The sequence below is a fragment of the Podarcis raffonei genome, chromosome 1 (assembly GCF_027172205.1).
Source record: "Podarcis raffonei isolate rPodRaf1 chromosome 1, rPodRaf1.pri, whole genome shotgun sequence".
In the NCBI taxonomy this organism is placed as follows: Eukaryota; Metazoa; Chordata; class Lepidosauria; order Squamata; family Lacertidae; genus Podarcis; species Podarcis raffonei.
This window is the reverse complement of record NC_070602.1, coordinates 83,545,105-83,561,389: the sequence shown is the minus strand read 5'-3', so window position 1 is coordinate 83,561,389 and position 16,285 is coordinate 83,545,105. Positions and strand designations below refer to the sequence as shown.

General features: G+C 49.0%; 1 protein-coding gene across 3 annotated transcripts; it reads left to right on the top strand.

The window, feature by feature from the left end:
• Window positions 1-2,950: 2,950 nt before the first annotated feature.
• Window positions 2,951-15,759, top strand: CORO1B (coronin 1B). 3 transcript variants are annotated; one of them, XM_053399926.1, is made up of 12 exons: window positions 2,960-3,050; window positions 4,911-5,177; window positions 5,483-5,685; window positions 6,752-6,874; window positions 7,595-7,724; window positions 7,879-8,060; window positions 10,704-10,823; window positions 11,226-11,330; window positions 12,141-12,286; window positions 12,401-12,458; window positions 13,459-13,740; window positions 14,860-15,759. In XM_053399926.1, exons 3-12 carry the CDS (start codon window positions 5,485-5,487, stop codon window positions 14,986-14,988), a joined length of 1,476 nt encoding a protein of 491 aa, XP_053255901.1. In that variant the 5' UTR covers window positions 2,960-3,050; window positions 4,911-5,177; window positions 5,483-5,484; the 3' UTR covers window positions 14,989-15,759. The 3 variants fall into 3 exon arrangements, with proteins under 3 accessions (XP_053255890.1, XP_053255901.1, XP_053255910.1); XM_053399915.1 differs by lacking the exon at window positions 4,911-5,177 and having other exon boundaries at window positions 2,951-3,050; XM_053399935.1 differs by lacking the exons at window positions 2,960-3,050; window positions 4,911-5,177 and adding an exon at window positions 3,243-3,342.
• Window positions 15,760-16,285: the final 526 nt, after the last annotated feature.

Genomic DNA, 16,285 nt, shown 5'->3' with positions numbered 1-16,285 from the left:
AATATAATATATGCAAAAGGTGATGCCTCCCAGCACTGAACTGAAATTACTGACAACTCTTGGTCATTGAGGAGGCAGCACACACCCTTTAGAACAGGGGTGTCCAACAGGTCGATCGCGATCTACCGGTTGATCGGGGCGTGTCCCCGGTCAATCATGGTTGATCGCAGGGCCCTGACCCCCCCCCCAAAGCTCAACAACTCTAGTTAATCCAATGGGTAGATCATTGTCAGCTTTTTTTATAGTGGGAGTAGATTGCAGTCTCTTGGAAGTTGGATGTGCCTGCTTTAGAACAAACTGGATTTAACAGGCGGCTCAGGGTATATGAAAACAAAGCAGGGAATAGGTTCTATGTAATTGGATTACATTATATGTGTGGTGTAACAACACGCCAGCTTTCAATTTACACACAACTCGATCTCAATTATGTTTATTGCTTTATTGTTAAATGAACAAGGTCATTTCAAAGATCATAAACAACAGAAGATAAAAAAGGTAAAATCAAAAGAAGTGAAACCACTTTCAGCAGAGGGAAGATAATGAAAGATAGTAAATACAAATGCCTTTCAACAAAGCAAATCTCCTACATTTCTGAGCCATCGAAAAATTTGCAACTTTCAGTGTAACCTTTTCCCTCCTTGTCAGATAGGTGACAGATTCTTTTAAATAGGCCATTCCTGTTTTGCATTATTTTCTCATCAAATTTCCTTCTAGGCAGAACATGGTATAAAATATGGCAACATATTGTTAACTGAGCTCCACAAATACACATTAGCTAATCTACTGCAATTTTATGGTAATAGCCCTAGCGATAATGGGGAAGCTTCCTGTTTCTGGGAAGGCCTTATGTAAAAAAGTGAAATGTTTGATTAAATAACTAAATATGGAGTAAGTCCAATTGAACATAGGGGGGCTTACTTCTGAGATGTTTGCAATGCATCTCTCTTGCATGTGTTACTTTAATAAGTTGAATGTAACAAAAATATAGAGGATTTAGCAAAGTCCTTATCAGCCATATAAGCTTCCTCAATTGGTTTAGTTCTTTTTTTGCAACAGTTTTTCATGCATTTGAGCTTCAAACTAGAGCATCCAGTTGCAGACATTTTTGGAAGTCTTTTGGAAATAATACAGATAATACAGATTGTCATAACACTATATAAGCTTAATATGCATAAATTGTTAGTGCTCTAATTCATGCAACAGAGATCCCAGTCATAAACTTAAAATTGTTTTGTGGTATTTACAATTGACCCACCTCTGATAACATAGATTCACAGAGGAAGCAGTTTCCCAAGCATACATCCCGAGCCCCAGAGAGATCAAGAGTGGTAGTCAACTAACTTTTTTACGCAAGTTAGACCCATTGAACATTAATTCCAATGCATCTACTCTGAGCAAAACTTAGTTGAATCCCAATCAATGTCTTCAGTTCCTGCAAAGCTCAGGATTATTTGCAGAGACCTGGTGCCTATTCAGACTAATGGGGCAGAAGGCTGGAAGCCAGGGTCAAGGACAAGCTGAGTCAACTAATTCCAGCTTTGTCCCCATCCTGCCCCCTGCTGAGTTCTACAAAAGGCAACACGGAGACCAAAGAGGAGGAGGAGGAAGAGGAGGAGGTTGATAGACTGTGCCACTCCCTGAAAGGTTGTAAGGAGGATGACAGACAGGCAGGTGGGAGCTGGCTGAGAGCAGTCTGAGGTTGGTGGAGCCACGCCCCTCTTACCTAATGGCCAACCTCTACTGGGATGGGGTCCAAAATCCATCCCTTCTTCCCATTTGCTCCCTAGTTCACCCATTTCACTTGTCAGGGCAATCCTATGTGTCTACTCAGAAGCAAGCCTGAGTTCAATGAGACTTACTCCCACGCAAGCGAGCATTGGAATACAGTGGTACCTCGGGTTACAGATGCTTGAGGTTACAGACTCCGCTAACGCAGAAATAGTACCTCGGGTGCTTCAGGTTAATAACAGTTTCAGGTGAAGAACAGACCTCCAGAACGAATTAAGTTCTTAACCCGAGGAGCCACTGTACAACCAATTCAAATGTAAGCTCTTTGGGGCAGGGAACTTTTTCTGCTGTTTTCTTTCTTAATGCCTGATGTACATTGAAGGGGTTAAGAACTGCAATAAATTCTGAACAAGCCTATCCTGCCTTGAAGCAGTTGCGTGTCTCCTTCCAAGTACAGTTCAGGAAAGTCCACACCAGCGGGCTCAGGCACCTTCCACGCACCGGCCGACACGGAACTGGCAGGCTTAAAAGTCTGCGCCCTGCGAGTCAAAGGAAATGGTGTGTATGCGGTCTCAGAATCACTTATATTATGCGCAGAATGAGAAGGTGGCTCCGTCCCTGCCCTTAGAAGCTTTATAGCCTCCCATCAGCCTAAGGTAACTTTCACATCACTAGGAGCAAGTTTCTCATCAATAAAAGCGGTTCCGACGCCCACAATTCCCCCAAAGGAGACCTCCTGAAAAATCCCCGCCTTCCCTTCACAGTTTGGTTACTCTCATTAGTTCCCGGCAGGGAAAGCAGGAATGCACTCGGCGCACGCTCAGAGGCACTTTCTCCTCGACTCAAGCCGGGGGGCGGCCCCGCCGTCGAAAAAAGCCAGGCTGGCGGAGTTCTGCGCAAAGCCTCTTGCGCCACCCTCGCAGCCTGGAGATTGCGCGCCAAGACTAGCGGCGGAGACGGCAGTTCCTGGGCCCGGCCCGGCCCATCTCCCCCGTCCCGTCGCGGCGGGTGTTGCCCGGGCAAGCAGCCCTTGGCGCCCGCCGGGGTGCGTGGCCGGCCGCTGACCCCAGAGGCAGCCCTTCCCCTCGCCTCGCCTCTCCCAGCCCCGAAGGCAGGTGAACTGGGCGCGGGGAAGGAAGCTTCCTCGGCCTGCCCTCGCCGCTGCTGCTGTCACTTCCTGTAGCCGCCGAGAGCCCAGCCCAGCCCGGGTCCTCCTCCTCCTGCTTCTGCTGCTCCCTCCCTCCCTCCCCGCAGCCGCCTGCACCGCCCTGGGCAGCGCGCAAGGGAGAGGCTGCTGCGGTCGCCCCCGTCCTCCCCAGCCGGTGAGTGGCGGTGGGCGGGTGAAGCTCGGCGGGGATTGCGGGTGGGGAGAGGAGAGGCGGAGAGAGCCGGGCCCGGAGGCGCTTCCCGGGCGGGAAGAGCGGGGAATCAGGCAGGCTCAAGAGGGGAGGAAGAGGCGGAGGCGTCGGTTTCGCCAGACCCAGCTCGGTCGCTGTTCCTCTGCGCCCCCGCCTCCCCAGAGTCCCGCCCTGCTGCTGTGCCTTTGCCTCTCCGGTGCCGAGAACGGGAAGGGAGCGGCAATTTCCCCACCCCGTCTCCCCAGCTTCCCTTTCGGTACTTTCTAGATCGAGAGCTTGCTGCATATGTGCAAACCAAAATGCATGTATAAGGGAGCGGTTCCTCGGTGCCAGGGGGAGGGAAAGCACTTTGTAGGTGCTCAGAGGCTCCCTTGGGCTGTGTCTGTGCTATCGGGCTCGACCGCTAGCATTCAGTAGTTTCTGGGGCTAAACCCCAGCAGAGTTGCTCTTCCCTATTGAAAAAGTACCCGGTCAGGTCACTCCCCTCGCCCCGGCAAGGCTTGTATAATGCCGTGGCCCCTTAAAGGGGTATGTTGTAGTTTGAAGGAAGGTAGGGTATGCTCCAGGTAAGCGCTGGTGGGGCCACACCTTCCTTGCGCCAGATTCTTCTGGTCCCTTTTCGTCCAATAGTAACAGCTGCGCTTTGGTTGCAAAATGTTCGGCTGCACATCCGGCTGCGGCTTCAGTGGACCAATTGTGCTGTGATTTAACCATTTCCCTGTGGGGTTGTTTCTTGCAGGAAAGGAGTTTTCGGGAAACACTTCCTTTCCCGAGGAAAGGAGTGTGTGTGTGTGTGTGTGTACAACAATAACCCTGAACCCGTTGCTTTTCTCAAGTTCTTGCTTTATGTTGTTTTCTCCCTCTGCCTCCTTTTGGTCCCCAAACTCCAAAACAGGAAGACTTCTGGGTTCGAAGTTCTGGTTCGCTGATGTTAGGTAGCATCCGGCCAATTCTTCTGCACCTTCCTGTCTTCCTCCAAAGTTTTCCTGGCAGCGCAGAAGAATAAACAAGGCTTGCCCATTCTTGAGTCCTTCTCTGTCATCGGCCATTCTCACAGGAACCACCCAAAGGGATCTTTCTCCTATGGCTTTGAGTCACACCTGGTTACAGTTTGCAGTAGTGGGTGGGGCTGCCATTGAAACCTGAAGACGGAAGCAGCTGGGTGTGGATGGTAGTTCCTACCCCATCTCCCCAAAAGTCTTACGACTGGGTGCTTGAAACAGAACTTGTGCTTAAATGGATTGATTCCCTTTACTGTAAGGGTTGTGTGCTGTGGTTGCAGAGCTTTTAAATGCTTTCTTCTAGCCTTAAAGGTTTTTGTTTGGTCTCACTCTGATCAGGTGTTGAAGCAGCAGGTGTTGAAGCTGAATTTTGCTTTTGGTGGGCACTGCTTCCATGAAAAACACGTCTATATAAGGCTACAGAAAGTTCAGTGTGTTTTCCTTCTCTTGCAACTGACTGCTGAAGGTCTGCTGTCAGTCATCCATAGATAGGCCTTAATGGGGCCTTTTGATTAATTACACTAAGGGGTTTTAACTTCAGTGATTTTGGCCTGCCACTTTTCAGGGGTGACATTGGGGTGGGTATGTACTCTGCTCCTGTAAGTGTATTTTCATTTCTGGCATTTCACATGTAAACCAAAGAAATGTGATAGTAGAACCTGTGTACCAGATTGTGTAGAGCACTGTATCTTTTGATTTCCAGTGTGCACGCATCTATTGAAAGGGCAAGTGTTTGGAATGAAGCTGGGATTCTACTGCAGGATTCATAAAGGAGAAAGCTGCTAATTCCTTCTTCCGCTGTGTTTCCCTCCCACCCGCATAGAGCCGAATCGAGGTAGAAACCCACCCTCCCGTAATAAAGGAGGCTGGATATTAGACGATAGACTGGCAGCAATTGAAACAGAAACAGGACAACAAGTGGCAAATAATCCAGCCAGAGTCATCAATGAGCCTCTGCACGTGACTATTGCCTATACACAGAAGCAAAGCACAGAGAAAATGCGAGTTGTCAATTATAAAATGAGCTGGAGTGCAAAAATTTGTACGGAGGCCAAAAATGTAGAGCTGCCGAGAGCCTGAGTGCACAGAGGTATTTATGTATGTAGGGGGAAATATGAATGTTTGGGGGGGGGTCCAAGTTTGATCAAGAGCACCCGAGGCTTCCTGCTCATTGTCGAAAGAGGTCAGACTTGCAACATCTTCAGCAAGTGAAGTGATTGCAATCTGTGCGGCAGCTCTGCCGAATTCCTTTGATTCCTGCTCCACATTTCTGAACAACCTTATTACAACCCTATTAGAAATCATATTGCAGCATCGCCCTTGGGGAGCGTTGTGCGTGAACCAGCCTGCGAGATTATAAAGGTGTGTCGCTTTTCTTCTCTTCTGCCTCTGCAGCCATGTCCTTCCGAAAGGTTGTGCGCCAGAGCAAATTCCGCCACGTCTTTGGGCAGCCCGTCAAGAATGACCAGTGCTACGATGACATCCGGGTGTCACGAGTCACTTGGGACAGCACTTTCTGCGCTGTCAACCCCAAGTTTGTGGCTGTGATTATAGAGGCCAGTGGAGGAGGGGCCTTCATGGTGCTCCCGCTACAGAAGGTGAGGGAACAGTCTGACTTGGGAAACACTGGGCTCGCTTTCATTAGAGGTTCTTAAGCAGAAGCCAGTGACCACTGGGGGCTGTGCCAGCCACAGATTTCCTGCGCCAGCAGAAGGTTAGACTAGATGACACTTTGAAGTCCCTCCCATCCCTAACACTCTTAATTACAGCGGTACCTTGAGTTACAAACGCCTCAGGTTACAAATGCTTCAGGTTACAAACTCTGCTAACCTGGAAGAGTTACCTCGAGGTGAGAACTTTGCCCCAGGATGAGAACGGAAATCGTGTGCCAGCGGCAGCAAGAGGCCACATTAGCGAAAGCACGCCTCCAGTTAAGAACAGTTTCAGGTTAAGAATGGACCTCCGGAACGAATTAAGTTCATAACTAGAGGTACCAGTGTACTGGGGATGTCACTGGATGAGAGTAGGAATAGGGAAGATGCGCACAAGGTTGACTGGCCCCAAGAATTCCTCATCTCATAAGAAGAGGCTTCCTGGATCAGGCCAGGGACTCATCTAGTCCAGCATCCTGTTCTCACAGTGGCCAACCAGATGCCTTGTGGGAAACCTGCAAGCAGGACCCAGGCACAAGAGCACTCTTCCCCTCCTGCGGTTTCCATGTGGCCTCCGGTTATGGAGGCAGAGCATAGCCATCACTGCTAGTAGCCATTGTTAGCTTTGTCCTTCCTGAATTAGTCTAATCCTTTCTTAAAGTCATCCAGGTTGGTGGCCACCACTGCCTCATGTGGGAGAGAGTTCCATAGTTTAATTCTGCACTGCATGAAGAAGTACTTTCTTTTATCTTGTCCTGAATCTTGCAATATTCTAACTTGGGTCTCACTATATCATTCCTCCTCCTGCTTCTTCTCCTATCTTGTGTTTTGTGTCTTCGAGCACATAATATTTTAGGGGTACTGAGGGGTGGAACAGAGCGGTTGTACTGGGACTGCTGATAGTCTTGTGGGGCAAATGGGGAAAGCTGGAACAGGAAACAGGATACTGGCTTTGGGCAGCCTGGAAGGGACTGCCTGATGAATCTTGTCTCCTTTGTTTTTTTCCCCCCAGACCGGACGCATTGATAAGTCTTACCCTACGGTGTGTGGGCACACAGGACCCGTTTTGGACATTGACTGGTGCCCTCACAATGATAACGTCATCGCTAGTGGCTCTGAGGATTGCACTGTTATGGTGAGGGGCAGCTGGTAAAAGGACTGTGTGTGTGTGTGTGTGTGTGAGAGAGAGAGAGAGAGAGAGAGAGAGAGAGAGAAGGGGGGGCCTCACCTGTAGCCATGCTCTTGGCTAAATATATACAGAAGGTTGGGGCTGTACATATTAATGAATCAAGCAGTCAGTACTGAGTGGCAAATTGAGCATGCTGTACATTTGAAAATTCTATTTTTAAAGCAAGTTTCTAGTCCTTCAGATTGTGGAGGCTTGAAAGCACAGACTCTCTGAAGTTTGGTATGTGTGTACAGGCAGGATAGCTGAGCAAGGTTTTCAATAGCAGGGTGGGGAGGCCTGTTGACTGCCCCAGATACTGCTTGGTCTCTTATCATGATTATTTAGCAGAGGCGGACTATATTAGGCAAATTAAGTTTGCATATGCAAATGTGTTTTGTTACAATACAATGCGCAGGGCAAAGAATTCAGACGGAGGAGCTGTTTAGCTGGGCTGTAGACACTGGAAGCAAGATGCTATCCACAGAATGTGGGATGATGGGATCAGGAGAATGACCCTTTGGTGTGGAGCAAGCTAAAGCCAGAGTGTACCCCCCCCACGGGTGGCTGGATTTTTTTGGGTGTTTGGGTCAGGATGATGGGAGAGCGAGGTTTGTGGGAGGCTGTGCGACTGGAGCAGACGAAAGTGCTTTGCCGGCTGAGCCATTTCACTCCCGTCTTTCTCTCCAGGTATGGCAGATCCCCGAGAATGGATTGACACTGCCTCTGACGGAGCCAGTGGTTGTTCTAGAAGGGCACTCTAAGCGTGTGGGCATCATCACTTGGCATCCAACTGCCCGCAACGTCCTCCTCAGTGCAGGTACCATCTGTGGTGGTGGAGTAAGAGGTAGAATAAAAGTGGAGAACATCTGGCTGCAAGCTTACATGCTGGGGCGGTTGAGACCCAAAGTTAAGGGCAGCCTAACACAGAACTCTGTGGCAAACCTCTTCCAATGAGCACCGTTTTCCCCCAGGCTGTGACAACGTGGTGATCGTGTGGAACGTGGGCACAACTGAGGAGCTTTACCGCCTGGAAGATCTGCATCCTGACCTCATTTATAATGTCAGCTGGAACCGTGACGGCAGCCTCTTCTGCTCGGCCTGCAAGGATAAAAGTGTGCGCATCATTGACCCCCGCCGTGGGCAGGTTGTAGCGGTATGTTTCTCCCTCCTTTGAAGCTTTTGGGTTCTGGTCTGTCTGTCTTGCCATTCTTGACCTGCTTACATGAGTGTTCCCTCTCTTTGGCAATCTATTACTTCCTAGCCATTCTGCAAGTCAAAGGGACTCGCCTTTGTGTTTTGGGAATGTTGCAGTGGGATGTGTTTGGGCCACAGTCGGTCCTCCCTGTCCTGTTATCTGAGCAGTGGTATCTCTCTGTAGTTTGTGCCTCCCTAGTCCCCTTTTCTAGCTTGGTTGCAAGGCTCACGCTTGAGATGTGACCTGCACTGCTTTGACTGTGCAGTAATTTGGTGATGGGAAGCTCACGCTTTGCCTCCTGGGTTAATTAGCTCTCAGCAGTGCTGATCTTTATGTAGTTGACATGTTAGTGGGCTATCTATAAGATAGGCTCTGATGCGTGGCAGTGTTTATATTGCTTATTGGGTAGTGCTTGGAGAAGCCTAATTTTAATTTAAGATGAAGACTGCATATGGAATGTGCTCTAGGCAGAGGTGCTGGCTTACGATGAATCTAAATTTCACAACCAGCAAAAACCAGACTTTGCACTTTCATTTTCGGTAGAGCAAGTTATGCACATTTTCAGATGAAGTAAATGAATTTACATGTGTGTGTGCATGTATCAGCAAGAGTTCAAGGCGGTGTCATCTTTGCTACGCAGGGGACACTGTGCTAATGGCAAAATATACAGGAGGGAAGGAGGCATGAGGTTGATAAGATGATGCTAAATAGGGGAGCAGAAGCAGGGGATCTATGCAGAGAGAAGCTGTGAAACAAGGGTGAACTCCCTTTAGCCCCCGAGAGCTCGTCTGATAGTCGCGGATGGTGTAATCCAGAAACATCTGGAGAGCCACTGGTCCCCCACCCCTGTTCTGGAATCCTCATCAGATCCCTCTGAGGCTTCACCCACCTCTTCCTCTCTTCCCTCTCCCTCCCAAGCCTTTCATGAGAATTAATAAGGGCTTCTCATCAGGCGTCTCAGGAATCTGATCATGCTGTCAATGATAATGCATAAGCATTTCCCAGGTGTGTTTCTGTAATATTATTGCAAAATCAATTCACAGGTGTTTCCAGTTAAGCCCCAGTTTTGGTATGTGGCTATATATAAATTGGCAGTGCTGTATAGGATTGGGAAATTATTAAATTGGTGTTATCTGTGAGATTGCTTCCCCAGATCTCCCTGCTGTTCCTAGCTTGAGACTCAGGCCTCTATATAATTTAATGTGTTGTGACCTCTGAGGCCCAACCTCTTCCTCTTTTCTCCTCTCCTATGTAGGCTGGTCTGGAATCTGAAGGAGAGGTGAAAATGGGTTAATTTTTTTTAATATAAAAAGGTTATTTTAAGAAGGAAGCAATATTTCAAAATAAGGTATCTCTATGCTATATTTGCACTGATCTGTCATCATGCTGGCGAACGAGGGCACATGAATACTCAAGTTAAAACAGGGCGAAGGAAGCCCAAGAAGCCCTGAGTGGGCAGGCTGGCACAAAGAGTGGGCAGGTGGCCTAGGCACACCCTCCCTCCCTCTGCCTTCGCCACAGCCACTTGCCAGGTGGAAGGAACTGAAGGCGAGGAAAGTCCTTCTCCTCTTCATCTACCTGTTGCTGCTGAGAGAAGGAAACCTGTATTTTAAAATGAAGGCTCCTTTGTCCTGGCTGAGACTGTGGGGGAAACGGAAGAGGAGAAAAACGTTCTCCCCTTCATTCCCTCCCCACTGCCAGTGGTGGCTGTGGTAAAGGGAATGTGGGGATAGGTGGGTTGGGGTGATGTGTAAAGGAAGGGAGTTGGCAATGGGATGATGGGAAGGTGGGGTTTGGGGGGAAAGTGAGCTGAGGCAGCAACCCCAAGCACAGCATAAACACATCTAAACAGTATAGCCATCTATAACAATGCACCAAGAGTGGATTGATTCTGAGTGGGGGTTTTTTTTTGGGGGGGGTGTGGAGGCGATGATATTGGGAAGTTATCTGGGATGATAGACAAGTTTTGACTTTCTAAGTTACGATGTTTTTGGAGTGGGTTCCTTTTGTCAATAGTAACATGGCAGTAAGTGGTTTTAACAGATGTGGTTCTTCCATTCATTGCAGCACTATGTTGGGAGAGGTTGCCCGGCTTTTAAATTCTGCTGTTGTTAAAGGAACACACAGATGCATCAAATGCCTTTGCCTATCTGAACACCGTGTCTTTTTAGACTCCAGATAATACCCTTTGTCTCCACAGCCCTATGTTGCCTGCGCTGACTACAGCAGTGGCGCTCAGAATGAGTCTCTCAGCCCTGCGGTGAGAGGCCCTCCTAACTGGAGATGCCTAGATTTGAATCTCAGACCCTTCTGCATACAAGACACCTCCACGTATCTTCCTCTGGAGTGGGGTGGAATGAGCTGCTGAGGGCCAGGCACAGTCTGACCCTGGGGAAAGGCGCTCATGATTTTAGGGGGAATGTAAACTCAGATGAGTGACTCTCCTGCTGTAGTTTGGATCCAGCATAGCAGATATGGGAGCAAAACCTGCATTTGTGCTGCAGTATAGCAGAGCCTGCCTGCTGCGTCACCTCTTGAATCCCCCACATCTTATCTTTTTTCTTTTTTCCTTTTTCTTTTTTTTTCTTTTTTGCTTCACAGGAGAAGGAGAAAGCCCATGAGGGAGCACGCCCTATGCGGGCCATTTTCTTAGCGGATGGGAAGATCTTCACGACCGGTTTCAGCCGTATGAGTGAACGGCAGCTGGCACTCTGGGACCCGGTGAGTGGGAAGGTGGATCTGGGAGTGAGGTGTGTGTTATACTGCTGGGATGTGGTGATGGTGGTGGTGTGTGTGTGTTTAAGCTCTCTGTGTGTGTTCAGGGTCTCTTGTCCTGAGCAAAGAACTCCTGTTGAACTCCATGTGTTTGAGAGGTGAGAGGCAACAACTGAAGAGAGACTGCTTTGTGCACATAGACTTGTCCCCACCCCTCAATTAGGGTCTTAACCACGTGGGGTTTTCAATCTCGGTGGGTTCATGGGTATATGGAGCACACTCCCTCTTGCTCTCAAGTGAATGGTGTCAGGATGGATGGCAGGTGAATCATCACATCAAAATTGTGATGGTGTGAAGGATAGCATTTGAACAAGGAGGTCTGTAACCTGTGCCTTTCTGTTTTTGCAGGAGAATCTGGAGGAGCCCATGGCATTGCAAGAGCTGGACTCAAGCAATGGGGCCCTTCTTCCCTTCTATGACCCGGACACCAACGTTGTGTATGTCTGTGGCAAGGTATGCTTTCCTACTAAACAGAAATTAGTGAAATTAAGTTAAAAACAGAGTCTGCATTTGACAGCTTGCAGTTTAATATAAAGGTAAAGGTACCCTTGCCCGTACGGGCCAGTCTTGACAGACTCTAGGGTTGTGCGCTCATCTCCGGGAGCCAGCGCTGTCCGCAGACACTTCCGGGTCACGTGGCCAGCATGACGAAGCTGCTCTGGCGAACCGGCACTGAGGTTTTACCCACAGCACCACCCGCACAGTTTAATATACCTTCGGGTATATTATATAATATATAAATCCAATAAAGAAAGTAAAATAAACAAGGAAAAGGTTCCAGTTTCAGTCCCTGGCATCTGCAAATAGGGCAAAAGAAGACACCTGCAGCCAGGCCCTGCAGGCCAGATGCCCCCGACCTGGTGTTTTCCAGATGCTTTGGACTACGATTCCCATCATCCCTAACCATAGCCCATGCTGGCTGGGGCTGATGGTAGCTGGAGTCTTACCAATGTCTGGAGGACGTCAGGTCGGGGGAAAGCTGCTGTAGAGAATACTGAACTAAGCGGACTCCAGGGTCTGACCTCTGTATAAGATGGTTAAAGGGCAACGCTGGCTTCTTCTTGGGGTTCCAGAACTCTCTGAAGTGGGAGTTAATACCATGCAAGGTGGGCATTCCCTTGGCCCTCTTCCTCAACCAGTCTGTAACACTGAAAACGAAGTACTCAGGGGGGAAGTGGCACGCCCAGGCATGCCAAGCATCACAATGTCCTCTATAGGCTTAGTAACACTGTGTGCATCCTTTTTGCCCTCTCCCCCTTCCAGGGCGACTCCAGCATCCGGTACTTCGAGATCACGGCAGAAGCACCCTACATCCACTTCCTGAACACATTCACTAGCAAAGAACCCCAGCGTGGCATGGGATGGATGCCCAAGCGGGGTCTGGATGTCAACAAGTGTGAGATTGCCAGGTATTCTGAATAATACTGGGGCTGGGCAGGTGTGTGTGTGACAGCAGCGAAAGAACTGGTAGTCTTGACTGGCTGCCTGTGCCTCAATCTTTCTCTCTTGCTGTGTTTCTGCAGGTTTTACAAACTCCACGAACGCAAGTGTGAGCCCATTATCATGACTGTGCCAAGGAAGGTGAGTGTTTGATAGTGGGGGCTAGCCTACTTTTTCAAGAAACTGCTGCTTAAGCTACAAGGCACGGGGGCGGGGGCTTCCCTTCCTGCTGTTTCGGGACCAAGCAACTGCAGATGAGCTATGACCTGTCTGTGGGTGGCTTGATGGTTCTGCATTAGAATCTTGAAACATTAATCCGTGGGGCTGTTGCCGTTGCTGTGTTCACCCAGCAAGTTGACAGGAGATTCACACACAACCTCATATACCCTGGAAGGTTGTGAGCATTTCAGTTCTGTCCATTGGGACAGGTGGTTGTGTCCCTTTGAAAGTGTAGCTTGGTATTTCCATCCAGCGCTTTTCTCCCCTCCGGTTTCCAGCTGTCCAGAAGGATCTTCTAAAGTCATATGCTGAAACCATTGCCATTTCAACCCTGTTCCTTCTCTGATCAGAAACATTTATTTTTTCCCATATGACGGTTGTGTGTGCTTTACTTGCCTTAAACCAAGCTGAGCATTACATAAGCATTAAATATCTATACAACTTTTAGCAGACATTTGAAGGCAGGCCTGTATTGGGATGTTTTTAATGTTTGAAGTTTTATTATGTTTTTATATGTGTTGGAAGCCGCCCAGAGTGCCTGAGGCAACTGTTATTATTATTATTTATTATTAAGCAAATCCCTCCCTCCCCTCCAGTGTTCAGGTCTCAAGCTTTATACATATGCCTGTTTTCGTTGCATAAAAATTGAATCTGTGCCCGTCTAGCTTTGAAACTGTGTGGATTTAATAATAATGCTACTACTTGACAGTTAAATAGCGTGTTAGTCAAAGCACGCTATCTGTTTCGTCTTTTAAAACTGCTCTGTAAGACAGGCCAATATAAAGTGGAGACTGAGAATTGGAAATTTTGAAACACAGCAAATTTGTTGGGTGTTTTACCTTGTACATCCCATGGGAGGGGGGAGCAGCACTGTTCCACATCGCCCCAGGCTCTTAACGCTGCCCTCTCTCTCTCTCTGCAGTCAGATTTGTTCCAAGATGATTTGTACCCAGACACAGCTGGGCCAGAAGCCACCATGGAAGCCGAGGAATGGGTGGCAGGGAAGACGGCGGGCCCCATCCTGATCTCGCTGCGCGAAGCCTACGTGCCCACCAAGCAGCGTGACCTCAAAGTCAGCCGGAGGAGCTTGCTGCAAGATAGCCGCCCCGCTGCTGCCCCCAGTGCCGGGCTGAGTGCCACACACCCCAGTGCCATGTCTCAGTCTGCTGCCACGCCTGCCATTAGCGTCAGCCTTGCCAGTGGGGTATGTGCAGGGCTGGTGCCTGCGCCGGAACAGGGGATTCTGTGGGTGGGTTGTTTGATTGGCGCTTCTCTGTCGTCCCTCGCAGGGTTGCAGAGCGGGTGAGCTGGAGTGTGGGTGGATGTGGGTTAGAGCCAAGTGCAAGGAGCAGAACAGGATTCTGATGTGCCTTGGGGAGGGAGAACGGAGGAGAAGGTCTGCATGTCCAATATTCACTGCATCCTGGGACTCGCCAGCATTCTCTCCAATAATAAAGCAAATCCTTTGTAGTTTTGGAGCAGTCATCCAATTTCAGTTGTTGGAGAAAAGCCAGTAGGGCTTGACCAGAGGCTGTGGTTAGAAAGTGGGCTTCCCATACCCTGCAAAGTACCCTTGCCACAGAGAGCAAATAAGCCTACAAAGGTTACCAGTGTGCGAGGCTTTAGGCAAATTCGTGGAGGGTAAGGCTATATTCTACCTTCAGGCACAGGATGCCTCTGAATGCCAGTTGCAAGAGAGGAGAGGACTCTTGTGTTCAGGCTTCACCTGTGCATCTGCATGGCCACAGGAAGCCGGGCTACATGGACCCTTTGGCCGGATCCAGCAGAGCTTTCCTTACATTCTACAAGCCTGCTGATCAGCTAGCAATCTGCATTTCCATGCTATCTGCAAGGGAAGGGATGTCCCCTCCTCCATAGCCAGCCTGGAAACAGAGGCAGATAGAAAAAAGAAGAAGAAAATGCCTTCTTCTAAGCAGACAGGCAGAGGAGGAACGGGATGATCCATGCTCTGCTCTTCGCTAGCCCACTCAGGCATCTGTGTGGAATTCCTGGCAGTCTGCGGCTACTAGGCAATTTGTCAAGGACAAAGGATGCTTTAGGGCATTTTTAACCTGAATGCCAGGCTGTTCCTAGTTGAACAGATCCTATGAAGTCAGTCAGTCTGCTGAGGATTTCTTTCTTTGGATGTCTAATAGCCTGCTTCTTTCCACTACATGTGTGCATGTGTTGACCAAGCATTTGCCAGTGTTGCTTTCTTCCTTCCCAACATGTGTGTGGGTATACACACACAGAGACACATGCACACGTGTGTGGGGATCCTGTTGGGAAGAGCAGCATGACACTGCTTTCTTCTTCCTTGCAGGACGGCGGGCAGGTCATTGAAGAAGTGCTGCGTGAAGTGGCGTCACTGCGGATGCTTGTGGCTGCGCAGGGCGAGCGCATTGGGCGGCTAGAGGAGCAGCTGAGCCGCATTGAGAATGGCGATGTCTAGGAGGGGTCCCCGCAGAGGAGAACTCACCAACATGGATCTTCTTAAACACTTCACCTTTTTTTGAGCTGCCAGTAATCCCTTTATACACTGCCTCATCCTGCCCTGTGGTGTGAGACAGGGACTTGCCCTCTCTTGCTGCTACTGGGAATGTTTCTTGGGTTTTGTCTCGGACCAAATCTCCTCCTTCTCCCGCACCCTGTTTTACCCAAGGGGCGATGTGCTGGTCTCCCCACATCTGTCCCTTTGCCTTATTCTGGCCAGAGTCCCTCTGGCCCTGTCCCCTTCCCATGGCTGGGGTTGGCTTGAATGTCCTCCTGTGGGGATCAGGACTAGCTAACTGCACAGTCTGACATGCCCACGCTTTCCACTGGAGAGAAGGCTGGGATTCCCCTTCCCAATCTCTCATGGCAGGTGGATTTTGCGGTTTATTGGAAGCCAGTGCTTCCTATGGGCCAGGCCTTTTCTTCCCCTTTCCCCTGCTAGGACCACTGAGAATCCTGTTGAGGATTCTTCTGCTTCCTTGCCTGAATTTTATTTTACTTCAAAGAGACCATGGATGGGATCATTGGGGCTTGACTATGAAATAAATCTGCCATCTAGTCACAGTCCTTAAGTTTCTTGTCTCTGGGACCACTCCCCTCTTCCTCCCTCCAGCCCTCAAATGCTAAGCAGGTTCTGACGAAACACATGAGGGGGTTGGAGGCGAAAAGAAACTGTTCAGGTTCAATAATCTATATTTTCATTCCAAATAAAAGTCTTTATAAAGCCACAGCTCTGTGCACAAGTCTGTTGCTGTTGCCTCCCTTCTTTCCACAGATGAATTCAGAGGAGTTCAGGGTAAGTGCAGGCTTTTCCTGGAGCATTTGCTTTCCTCCCACCATTTTATGTGGGTTCACTTTCAGCATGTGGTGGAAAAACACAGCGGCACAGGCAACAGCCCTGGCATTTCTGCTCACCTAGAGCTGCCCAAAGAAACCAAGAAGGACACAAGTCATGTTGGGTGCTTGCAGGAAAAACAACACTTCACTTAAACTTCACCCTTTCTAAATCAGTGTTAGGAAATGATCGGTGTCTGCATGTGCCATATAGCTTTCAGGGGGTATAGGAGCCAAACTTTACATGGAAAGGTAGGTGTGAGTAAGCTGTCTGTGAGTAAGCAATGGTTTTCCAACCTGAACTTTTAATGTTCACTTTTTTTTAATGGGAAGATTGCTTCACTTGTTCTGTGTTTATACTGGATTTCAGAGTGGCTTGCATGCCCTGAACATGTGTGAATATTCAGGCCTTTTCCTGTTGG

Coding starts and splice junctions, on each gene's coding strand:
- CORO1B (XM_053399915.1), top strand. CDS start 5,485: ATGTCCTTCCGAAAGGTTGTGCGCCAGAGCAAATTCCGCCACGTCTTT. Junction 7,725..7,878: donor CAACGTCCTCCTCAGTGCAG/GTACCATCTGTG, acceptor GTTTTCCCCCAG/GCTGTGACAACGTGGTGATC. Junction 13,741..14,859: donor GCGTCAGCCTTGCCAGTGGG/GTATGTGCAGGG, acceptor TCTTCCTTGCAG/GACGGCGGGCAGGTCATTGA.